Source organism: Amphiprion ocellaris, chromosome 5 (assembly GCF_022539595.1).
Source record: "Amphiprion ocellaris isolate individual 3 ecotype Okinawa chromosome 5, ASM2253959v1, whole genome shotgun sequence".
NCBI lineage: Eukaryota > Metazoa > Chordata > Actinopteri > Pomacentridae > Amphiprion > Amphiprion ocellaris.
The window spans coordinates 25,313,239-25,325,291 of record NC_072770.1 but is presented as its reverse complement, the minus strand read 5'-3'; the positions used below and the strand labels follow the sequence as shown (position 1 = coordinate 25,325,291).

General features: G+C 38.9%; 1 protein-coding gene across 4 annotated transcripts in view; it reads left to right on the top strand.

Moving 5' to 3' along the window:
* Positions 1-12,053, top strand: part of dip2bb (disco-interacting protein 2 homolog Bb) — a 44,486-nt gene that overhangs the window by 25,651 nt on the left and 6,782 nt on the right. For 2 of the 4 annotated variants that reach the window (XM_023299287.3, XM_035943416.2), the window contains 22 exons: positions 245-442; positions 1,287-1,378; positions 1,750-1,860; positions 1,947-2,070; positions 2,288-2,397; positions 2,632-2,734; positions 2,830-2,894; positions 3,505-3,598; positions 3,685-3,804; positions 3,913-4,027; positions 4,351-4,490; positions 6,212-6,348; positions 6,462-6,542; positions 6,649-6,776; positions 7,506-7,620; positions 7,892-8,093; positions 9,058-9,170; positions 9,464-9,487; positions 10,016-10,096; positions 10,221-10,344; positions 10,460-10,581; positions 11,342-11,453. In XM_023299287.3, the coding sequence (XP_023155055.1) occupies positions 245-442; positions 1,287-1,378; positions 1,750-1,860; positions 1,947-2,070; positions 2,288-2,397; positions 2,632-2,734; positions 2,830-2,894; positions 3,505-3,598; positions 3,685-3,804; positions 3,913-4,027; positions 4,351-4,490; positions 6,212-6,348; positions 6,462-6,542; positions 6,649-6,776; positions 7,506-7,620; positions 7,892-8,093; positions 9,058-9,170; positions 9,464-9,487; positions 10,016-10,096; positions 10,221-10,344; positions 10,460-10,581; positions 11,342-11,453 (2,511 nt within the window). The remainder of the gene's footprint in view (positions 1-244; positions 443-1,286; positions 1,379-1,749; positions 1,861-1,946; positions 2,071-2,287; positions 2,398-2,631; positions 2,735-2,829; positions 2,895-3,504; positions 3,599-3,684; positions 3,805-3,912; positions 4,028-4,350; positions 4,491-6,211; positions 6,349-6,461; positions 6,543-6,648; positions 6,777-7,505; positions 7,621-7,891; positions 8,094-9,057; positions 9,171-9,463; positions 9,488-10,015; positions 10,097-10,220; positions 10,345-10,459; positions 10,582-11,341; positions 11,454-12,053) is intronic. The other 2 variants (XM_023299288.3, XM_023299289.3) reach the window with 1 other exon arrangement.

Below are 12,053 nucleotides of genomic sequence, written 5' to 3'. Positions count from 1 at the left end.
TGAAAGCAATTTTGAGGAATGTTTATATATTATAAATGGATAGAGAAGACAAAGCAGTCTGTTTTTATATATTCTGATCATTAAAATAACAGAAGATGAGAGCTAAGGGAAGACATAGGCAAAGGAAAAGACAAGTAATATACAGTATAGGCCAGCAGTGATGTAGCTTATTCTACCTTGGTGGCATCTCTGACTCATTAATCTGTAACATTCTCAAAAGCCTTCTGTTGTCTGTTTAACATAGTGCCCCAGCCGGACCCCAACACACCCAAGCCAGAGGGTCGTCAAATCATCCCAGTGAAAGGGGAACCTCTGGGAGTGGTCAGTAACTGGCCCCCAGCCCTGCAGGCAGCATTGGCTCGTTGGGGGGCCACTCAGGGGAAGAGCCCTGCTCTTACTGCTCTGGACATCACGGGCAAGCCGCTCTACACACTGACATACGGTGAGATGCAAGAATGAACTCTCTGATATTTTTAACAGTATTATTTTATATATTTCAAATCAGCAATTATTTCTGGGCTTTTTTTTGTTCCTGCCACATGTTTACTCACTATGGACTCATTTTTTTACTGCAGTATAAAGTCCTGCACAGCCTTTGCATGGCAAAACCATGGCAAAAATTTGTGAGAATGTTAAAAAGCAATTAATCATACCTGAAAGCAACATGTACAGTATATTTTCAAGTTCCACAAAAATGTGACTCTACATATTGTAGGTATTTTATTACACTCATTTTTAATTTGTTTTTCGTGTTTGTATATATATTTATATATAAAAATATATATCTTGTTTGTGTAAACACAGCCTGCAGTTTAGCCCAGTTCATCTAAAAAGTCCCTGAATTTTTATCATGTGAGTGTTGGTTGCAGCTGAGTCACTAATGTTTTCATAGTTGTACTAAAGATTGGAAACGTTTATTTTTTTACAGAATCTGGTTAGATTCGGATGGAATATCATGGTTTTAAGCTTCAATTTTGACAATGTTTTCTGACAGAATGGCACATCACAGATGAGTAATCAAAGGACTGTCAGAGAGTTGAAAACTCACTGATCCTTTCTGTTTTTATAGTTTCTGGTATAATTTTGGCAAATTTTTGAAGATAACATACTTTTCAAATCCGTTAGCCGGTTTTGGGGTTTAGAGGAATGATATTGTGCAACATCAATTACTGGAAGTTAATGTATTATTTTGAGAGCTATTACTCTGTGACATGAGATTTTTTTGAAGGTGATATAATGAATTGCCCGCCCGCCTCACTCACTCCTCCCTACCTCCTGTCTGTTAGGTAAGCTGTGGAGTCGCAGTGTAAAGCTGGCGTACACCCTCCTGAATAAGCTGGGCACCAAGAACGAGCAAATTCTCAAACCTGGAGACAGGGTAAGAGACAGACACACAATACACAGAAAAAATGTATAACAAAGTTAGCATCTTCCTGGCAAATTCATTTAGTACAGAGAAATAGAACAATATATAACACATAAACCTGTATATTCTTAATAGGCACTAAAACTATCAAATTTTTTGGTTGCTGTTTTCAAATGATCTGTGAAAGGAAGGACTCAAACACTACTTTTACAATGATTAGAAAGAGTTTAGAAAGTGTATATAAATATATATATATGTGGGGTCTGCAATGTGATCTGTCGGTTGTTTGGTATGAAATTTGATGGTTGGATGCCTCTACTGCCCTTTTGTCTTCATTCTTTTACTTCAAATGGTTCTAAATGGAAAGTGAATTGTCTTGGTAGGTGGCATTGGTCTACCCCAACAGTGACCCAGGGATGTTCTGGGTGGCCTTCTATGGCTGCCTCCTGGCTGAAGTTATCCCTGTGCCCATTGAGGTTCCACTGTCTCGCAAGGTATGCAAACTTCAGCAGGAACACGCAGACTTGCAGAAAAACTTTATGTTCTAACCTGAGTGTGTTTTTTCTCTGTGGTCTTTTAGGATGCAGGTATCAGCCAGGTGGGCTTTCTGCTCGGTAGCTGTGGTGTCGGTCTGGCTCTAACCAGTGAGATCTGCTTGAAAGGACTGCCCAAGACCCCCACTGGTGAAATCCTGCAGTTCAAAGGTCAGCGAGCTCTGTTCTGAATATGGAACTATCTGTTGTTGTTTTTTTTTATTAAGCATGACGTGGCTTAGTTTAGGTTGGCTTCAGACTGGTTGTGTAGTTGATTATTATGCAGGGTGAGTACAGTTTGCTTTTGAGTTTTAATTCAGAAGTGATATGTCTTCAAAATGGTTGTGTGATTTGTGACTTTACTTTTCCTGATGCTTTTCTCTGATAGGCTGGCCTCGAATGAAGTGGGTAATAACAGACTCAAAATATCTGACCAAGCCTTCCAAAGACTGGCAGCCGCATATTCCCACTGCGAACACTGACCCTGCATATATAGAGGTAACAGAGCTACGCTTGATATACCAGCTGCTGTCGTCATTGTAATCAATTTTAGAGTCTACTGTATGACGTTTGCTGATCTAAATACTATTGTAGCTTAAGTGGGGAATTGCTGATTGTTTTTTGTCCTGTCATCACTGAAAATAATAATATTAAATAGCAGCATTTAAGTTCAGTGTGTTGTGGTTTTACACAAGCATTAACAGGGTCATCTCATGCTTCTTCCCTGTGTAGTACAAGGCAAGCAAAGAGGGCACAGTGGTGGGTGTTGCTGTGTCTAAAGTGGCCATGTTGACCCACTGCCAAGCACTGACCCAGGCCTGCAACTACTGTGAGGGTGAGTAGTGTTGTAGCCTTGTCATCACTCATCATCTGAAGGTTCTTTCCTCAGTGCAGCTCAAGTCACTTCTGTCTCTCTGACTCTATTTTCAGGGGAAACCTTAGTGAATGTCTTGGACTTCAAAAAGGATATGGGCTTATGGCATGGAGTCCTCACGGTGAGTGCTGTTGGGCATGAAGTTTGAAATCCACCAATATCCTCTTTTTTTTTTGCAGTTTCTCACTCTCATAAAAGGAGCAACTTTGGCTATTTTGTTACCATGCCTTTCAGTGTATTATTAAATAGCAAATCTGAAATACAACACTGTTTATAATTATTTTTGGGGTACTTCATGCCTTTATTTTATAGTTGAATGTAGAGAGATGACAGGAGATGAGTGGATACCAACAGGGTGTTTTTTTTGTTTTTTTTTTCCTTTGTCTTATCTATAAGATTAGATAAGGATCTGACAATGAAAAAGGACATTTCTTGTTTTTTGTACAGTTTTGTTTTTTTGTTTGTTTGTTTTGGCACTTAATGAGAATTCTTTAATAACAGCGTTAGATAATATTATCTTCACAAAATCATCACATAAATGTGTCTTTTGCTGTCTGTAATCACATCACTTAATTGTTGAACAAGTAAAATAATAAAAAAAAAACAGATATCAAAGTCCCAATAATTTAAGAACATAATGTATAGCAGTGTTCAAATGTTTTTTTTGTTTGCTGTGATGTGAAAACTCAGCTTTAATATTAGCTGCTTAATTATGTTCTGTTTATTTCCAGGCTGTAATGAACAGGATACACACAATCAGTGTTCCCTATGCAGTGATGAAAGCTTGTCCTCTCTCCTGGGTTCAGAGGGTTCACATCCATAAAGGTAAATTACACTTCATTCAGCACGAGTCCACACTGTATAAATGAATTCAGTGCATAATATTTCATGTAACTGTTACTGTTGTGCAGCTCGCGTATCTTTGGTGAAGTGCCGTGATCTGCACTGGGCTATGATGGCTCATCGGGATCAGAGAGACACCAGCCTGGCTTCATTACGAATGCTTATTGTTGCTGATGGTGCTAACCCCTGTGAGTAGTTCATGACTTCTAGCTTTTTAAAACTGGGCCTTTACAAAAAAAAAAAAAAGAAGCTAAAATTAGATTTAATATGTCGAATCGCCTTCTCTTGGGATCCAGGGTCAGTGTCTTCCTGTGATGCCTTCCTGAACGTGTTTCAGTCCCATGGGCTGAAGCCTGAGGTTATCTGTCCCTGTGCCACCTCTCCTGAGGCCATGACAGTAGCTATACGCAGGTAAATCACTCATCTGTTTTGTTCTTACCATTATGTAGGATGAAAAAAGATAGAACCCCGTTCTTCATCCGAGTCATACTCACGCCCTCTATTTCAGTCCAAGGTGCAAGACGACATTGTGTTTTTAAAGATGGCAAAGAAAAAAAACTAGACGCACTCCTTTACTCAAGGTTGACTTCATTTTTACCGCTCTACCTGGTTGAATGAAGATGTACTCTGTTGGATGCAGTGTTGTACATGGGTGGGTGGGCAGATGGTTGACTGCACCAACAGATGGGATGGAGGGAAACATTCATGTTTGATCGAACTGTCTCTACATGTAGACCGGGAGTCCCAGGGGCACCTCTCCCCGCTCGTGCCATCCTTTCCATGGGCGGCCTGAGCCACGGTGTCATTCGGGTCAACACGGAGGACAAGAACTCCGCCTTGACTGTACAAGATGTAGGACATGTCATGCCTGGAGGTGAGGATAGAAAGCAAGCTACACGAGTCAAAAGGAAAACATGAGAAATAAATGACAGCTAGGTGCTTGTGGGAAACTCTAACATTCAAGATTTTAGAGTCTGCTGCACAAGTAGCACGCAAGCATGACAAGAATGTTGTCAAAATGTAAGCCCTACGAACAAACATGAATGTTATGGAAAACCCTGATATGAAATGTTTGGTTCTTAGATGTTGAAGAGTGGCGTGTTGCAGCCAGTTCTTAGATCTTTCCACATGAACATTTTGCTCACATCATCAAGAAATTGTTTTTAACTGCAAAAAAGAGAAAATGTTTTCTGTGATGGATTAACTGGAGTATTTCAAGCAAGTTCAAATGTCTTGAATTCCATTTTATATCTTACTGTCATTGACATAGCAGGAAAAGTTACAATATGCTTTTTAAAATATTCAAAATTAATGTATAATGAATTAGATACATCCATAACATCCATAGAGGGTGACATTGTGTTTTCAGATTATTATACATCCATCCCATTGTCTTGAATGTGATATTTAAAGAACATCTCCAGGAAATATCCTGATATTTGACACAAACTTTCACTAGGACTCCAGGATGAACTCTTTAGATTTTAGTGGGCAAGGATCTCTGACATCACAAAAGACATTATTGCCCTTAACAGTTCATAAGGACATTTTGGTAAAAGCTCACACAAATGTCTAATATGATAAAGTGATAACTTTTAATACCCAAAACATCAAAGGTCAACGTTTCTGTGAAATCATATTGTTCTGCAAAAACCTCTTCTCCACTTTATTCAGCACCATAACTCAGGAACAGACAGACTGACTGTGACCATGTTTCACATTTGGTCGGCACTGAATTGGTGACATTAATCTTGGGCACCCACTGAAATTGTGTTAATTGTATAGACCTTCTGTGCTGCCGGGCTGAAGATGTGTGAAGCATTCACATTTGAGAATTTGTAGATTCTTTGCAGCACCATTATAATTTAAATAATCCTCTACCATTATGACAACAACTTTGTGTTCTACCAGAATCAACTTTATTTGTCAAACATGTGAGAACATACAAGGAATTTGACTTAACATATATGAAAGTCTTTACTAAATGTAATAATTGAGTCTGGACAGACATGGATGGAAACTGTGACTTCACTGGTTGGTGGAGGCATACAGCTCTGAACCGGTAATTCTACTTTCAATTCAATCTCAATTCAGTACTTCTAAGAGTTCAGATGTTTGTCATGTCTACAACATAATTAATTAATTATTGTGAAAACATAACCATATAATTATAACCATAGTAGAAAAGTCAAAGTAAAGACAAATTTAATTGACAATCCTGCCCTCTGAATGAATGAAACATTCCAATTTATGATCATCTGTGTAGCAGAATATTTAAGGTATTAATATTAAGGAATATTCATTGTTCCCTTGTTATGTAATACAGAAGAAAATGGGGCTCACTTTTCATTTCTCCAAAGTTACACAGCTCATACCCTCCTCACTGATGCTTTTGAATAAATCAGTAGCTGGAAGACGATGAAAACACAAGTTTTAAATGTGCAACTTAAGTACTTTGTCCTCAAGGAAAAGCATGAGATGGAAGAAAAAGTCGTCAAACGCATTAAAACCAGGCTGACGCTGAAGCATTATTCTTTAGATTTTTCAAAATAACGAAGTTCATATTTTCCTAATGTTGCCTTTGTGTCTTTCCAGCTCTGATGTGTATCGTTAAGCCAGACGGACCTCCTCAGTTGTGTAAAACAGATGAGATAGGAGAGATAATAATCAATTCCCGTGCTGGTGGCAACATGTACTACGGTCTGCCTGGACTCACCAAAAACACCTTTGAGGTATAAAAGCAGAACTAAACTTTCCACCCACCAGCACTATCTAAAACAGGAAAGTTGTTTAAAGGTTCTTCCTTTTTGTGTTATCTCACCATCCTTTCGCTGTGTGTGTTCAGGTGATACCGGTTAATGCTAATGGAGTTCCCATTGGAGAAATTCCATTTGTGCGGTCAGGACTCCTGGGGTTTGTTGGCCCAGTAAGTAGCGCTGTTTCATTAAGGCACAACATCTGTAGTAATGTGAAACCATTGCTCTCTCATTTACAGTGTAATGAACCTGCTGTGTTTGATTCGCTCTGTACAGGGCAGCCTGATCTTTGTGGTGGGGAAGATTGAGGGTCTGCTGATGGTGAGCGGGCGGAGACACAACGCTGATGACCTGGTGGCTACTGCTCTTGCTGTGGAGCCGGTTAAGACCGTTTACCGTGGGAGGTGAGGCAAGAATTCTTCTTTGTCTGTAAAGAGTGATGATGAGTTTTTCGGCAGTTCAAGTGTGAAGTTTAATTTATCACTACTGACATCTGGTGGTACAGAGGAAACACAGCAGGTCCAAAACAGATGACTTAGAGTAACGTTAACGTACAAAGAAAACAGCTTTGGAAATACTTATTAGACCACAGTGACCACTGTTTTGCCTTTCCTTTATAGTTTTTTGGTGGAGCCACTCTGCATTATCTTCTTAAGGTTGTAATGGACAGCTGTTTTACTGATTCCAAGCTAGTTAGCACTGACTCTCTCCTCTATATTAAGTACCAAGATGGCTGTATTCCCGTCATCTCGCAGTTGTCTTCTTTAAGACATTGTTAAGTCATAATTTAGTTTGGATCATCTGTTGAATATACAAACACAATACAACAAAACAATATGTTTTAGCTATCTAGTGTGAATTTTGACATTTTTATAGAGCAGAATTTATTGTATGTATTTAATTATGAAGACTTTTTCATGTCTTTTAGAAGATGCTGTAAATATTTACTCACAAAACTGTGAGTGTTGAAAGTCTGTTTGTGGACTTTGTAGAGAAAACAGCAGGTGGAATGATAATTATTTCTAAAGCTATATGTGTCACTTCTCAGTTTATTTTAAAACCACTTAGTTGTGTGACCTCCAGACTCTCTGAATAATCTTCATATTTTTGTGGGTCTTTTCTTTGCTGGTCAGGATCGCTGTGTTTTCGGTCACTGTTTTCTATGATGAGAGGGTTGTAATTGTGGCAGAGCAGAGGCCAGATGCCAGCGAGGAGGACAGCTTCCAGTGGATGAGCCGAGTGCTTCAGGTAAGTCACCTCGACATGTTTTGTCAAAAGTTTTTACTATGAAACAGCTTTTCTTCTAGCGTCGAAAACTTTTTTTTTTACGAACACATACAAACCCTTAACTAATTCAAGCCATGATCAAACATAGTAATTATTTTTTTTTATCAATGACCTGTGATATTGACACAAATCACTTTTTGCCTCTGTCTTCCTACTATATGTCAAATGTTTTATGCACAACACACCAAAGCTACTCAGTATACTTGGTCTCAATGTTTGATTTCCTCCGCAGGCTATCGACAGCATCCATCAGGTGGGCCTCTACTGTCTGGCTTTAGTCCCAGCCAACACCTTGCCAAAAACACCCCTGGGTGGCATCCACATCTCTGACACAAAACAGTACTTCCTAGATGGCAACCTGCACCCCTGCAACATCCTAATGTGTCCTCATACCTGTGTCACTAACCTGCCTAAGCCTCGTCAGAAGCAGCCAGGTTCGTGTTGTCTGTACAACATGTATGAAAATGTCTGTTGAGAAGAATGTCTGAGATTCTGCCAGAATGGGCCTTCAAAACTTCAATAATTCATTGTCATGCTAATTATTCAGGATATTTTGGCAGAAACTATTAAACGCAGTCCATGAATGGCTGACCGTATCGATGACGTTGAGAAAAATTGCTGTCTCTGTTGTGCAGTCAGTCATATTACAGAGTTTCTGTAAAGCTGTCTGTGTTACATAATATTCTCATAGCATTTTCTGAATTTGGGAAAATGATATTCCTGTTGTGCTGGCCCAAGCTGTGGTAAAATTGACAAATGTCACACAATCGGCATACAACCACATCTAACACAGTCTGACACAAACTTTCATGTGAGGCCTTTGAACTACCAATATGTAGTTAAAAGAAGAATTACTTTATACCACATCCAGTTAGAGCAGTAACCTGATAAATCACCAAATAATTAGTGTACTAACAATGAGAAAATGCATGTACATACTGAAGTAAACTCACCATATGTACACCCCCCATAAAGAATACAAATGTGTCATCATCAGTAGATGTGTTTGTCTGTAGAGGACCTCTGGCCCCTATTGCTTATGCCACTCTCGTGCCACTCTAATTCTCAATTCCGTTTTTGTCTTACCCACATAGCAAAACTCACAGAGACATTTCAACAAGTAGACTACATGTGTGGTCTGACATGAGAGTCAACCCTATACTTTCATTGTTCTGCCTGCGTGGGGATATGTTTGAGTGGTAAAAATTAAAGCCATGGTTTTTTTTAAACAGGACTGAGGTGACAGCTATTAAGGTGAAATGTGTGAATGGTGCCTTATTAGAAAATGTCCTCTTTATGTCTTCGTCCTTAATCTGCTTTTTCATTCCTACCTTTCCTGTCTTTTTCTCTGTACACTTTCTTCTATTTGTCTCGCTCACACTCTTCGTTCTTTTGTAGTTGGTGTCGGTCCTGCATCCGTCATGGTGGGAAACCTGGTGGCTGGGAAGAGGATCGCCCAGGCTGCAGGGAGGGACCTTGGCATGATCGAAGACCAGGATCTTGTCCGAAAGGTAGTATGAATATGAACATTGAAGCTTAAACTTTAAACCAGCCTCTAACTTTGAATCTGATAACTTCATAAATACGTTCCACTTGGCAAAACAGCTAAATGCATGTCCTCCAGAAGCTGCAGGAATCTTGTGTGCATGATTAATGGCAATGCTAAAAGTGTGTTAAAATGGTAAATAGTGAGGTTTGAAGACTTTCCACTGCCACTGTAATGGCCGAAGCTTGATCAGAGTTCAGTTTTATAGAAAAATCTGGACTCTTGTCTCTCTCTGCTCTCGTCTCTCTCTGGATGTAGCTCTGTATGTGGCCCACTGTGATGGTAAGAATTATGGCCCTGTCTGGCATGTTCCCCACACCCTCGTTTATTCTGGTCATGCTAATCTGTATTGTATTGTGGTTTTATTTTATGTGCTTGTGTTAAATTATGACATGAGCAAGAATTTGCATGTCCTATTTTTTTTATTTTACTTTTCTTTTTTTTTCTTTTTTTTTTTTTTTTTACAAGACATGCAACCTCCATAACCATCCCTTGTTTTACTGCAGACACACCTCTCACATCCTAAGTTATAGTCCATTATTTTAAGAGCCTCATTGGCTTGGAGTATGTGGTATAAATTGTTTGCACATTGGCAGACATTAATTTATGCCAGACAGCTGTCCACTGACGTATGCAGTCTTTAAGCTCCAGTTCAGTCCTTTATGTCGGTGTATTTAATTAGGTTCTTCCATCAGCACAAGAACCCTTCCTGTATTTCCCCCCATGGTTGTGTCTATAACAATATATACACTTTATTAAAGTAAATTCTCAGATGTACAGTACATAATTGTTTTTCTCATTTAATTACAGCACCAGTATTTGACAGAGGCTCTACAGTGGAGGGCACAGACAGACCCAGACCATGTTCTCTATGTTCTTCTTAATGCCAAGGTACCAAATTGATCTGTTCATACACTGGGAAATACTGTAGATCATCTGTGTATACATTTAAGTCATCCATGAAACTAATTTTTAAGATATTGCTACATGATTTATCCTCTCTCCTGTCCTTCAGGGTGTAACAGTAGGAACAGCGACCTGCGTCCAGCTTCACAAACGAGCAGAAAAAATAGCTGCTGCGCTCACTGAGAAAGGCAGCATCAACACTGGAGAGAACGTGGTGCTGCTCTATCCTCCTGGTGGGTTCTGCCTTCACCTCTTTTCTATGTATGACTCCCATGGACATGATTTTTTTGACTGATAATTTTTTCTTTTTTTTTTTCACTCCACCTTTGTCCTCTGTTATTTTCTCAGGCATTGATTTGATTGCTGCCTTCTACGGCTGCCTCTATGCTGGATGTGTTCCCGTAAACGTCAGACCTCCTCACCCTCAGAACCTGGCAGCCACACTGCCTACTGTCCGCATGATTATTGATGTAAGTGTGAACACGCTCTTTCTCACATTCATATCTGTTTATGCATGTTTCAAGGTTTTCATATAGATGAATGTATATTCTTTCATTTAATCCTAGTGTCTGGATCTCATATGTGTACATATTTTAATCAGTAACTTGAAAACATCACTTAATGCTGTCACCTAAGTTAACTTGATTTTTATACTGTAGGGAGGTGACCAGTCACCGACTCAACCAATTATTGGATCTGATGTTTGTTTTTGTTATTTATCAGTTCCTAATAGCGTAAATACATTTAAAAGTATGCTGTTTTAGCAATGACAAAGCTCCCTCTATTCATCTGTAGTCAACTCTCTGTGGTTTCATGCAATGTCATGACTGCAGCATTATCTGACTGACTAACCTGCCATTAACACTGAATCTTAAAATGGGAAAGTTTTCTTCTACCTGAATATGTAAAACCTAAAAATACAGAAAAAATTTTGAGTTTTTCCAAAGTTTTTAAATTTTGGATTTGGAACTTTACTTGATTACCAATAACTGGCATCAAAATAAGTCAACAAAAAAACCTGTTGTTCTTGTCCTTGCCTCAAAAATCCAGTATAAAGATGCTTTAAAGATAAAGCATGTTGTGTCTGTGGCTTATAGCTGTTTTGTCACTCATATAATGTTTTGTTTCTGTACTGGATAGTGCCTTGACACAACAGCTTTTGTTTTGAATGTGCAGTGTAAATAATGTTGACTCTCTTCCAAAGGAATCATGCTTTTGTTTTGTCACCAGGTCAGTAAAGCTGCATGTATCCTTACGACTCAAAACCTCATGAGGACTCTGCGCTCCAAAGAGGCTGCTGCCTCTGTGAACATTAAAACATGGCCAACAATCATCGACACAGGTGATGAACCAAAATATTCTCAGCCAGCTAACAAATCCTTGCCAGAAAATAGTAGATAACTTTTGTTGTAGTTTATCAACCTGACTTTGAAGAAAATAATTTGAGAAGGAACAAACTATTTCTCCTTCACAAACATCAATCCAAAGTTTGACTTTAATACTTAAACTAACCCCTAAATCCAACAGTTTCAAGATATTTGCATAAATACTATGAATTAAATATGCATGTATTGTTTACAGTAGTTGACTTTCTCATGAGTCAGAGTCAAGACAGTAAAACAGGCTCATCAGCTGCGATTAGTATTTGTCACAGTGAGTGTAAAGTCAGTAGTGTATAAAGTGCACAGTTCTGTCAGAAACACTCGTGTCAGCTATTGTCGACTGTTTGCTGTGTCAGAGTTTGCAACACTAAGACAAACAGGAAGTGGGGCATTTCTCTGCACTACTTTCTAGGGTTATTATCAAAATTGCTCACTGGGCAGATTTGTGAGTCGACATAACGCTTGGCAAACTTTTGATTTATTGCTGCTTGTAGCTTTACAGATAAAATGCATCTGGTAATGATTCATTTTTCTTGTCTAATTATTGCTCGGTATAATCT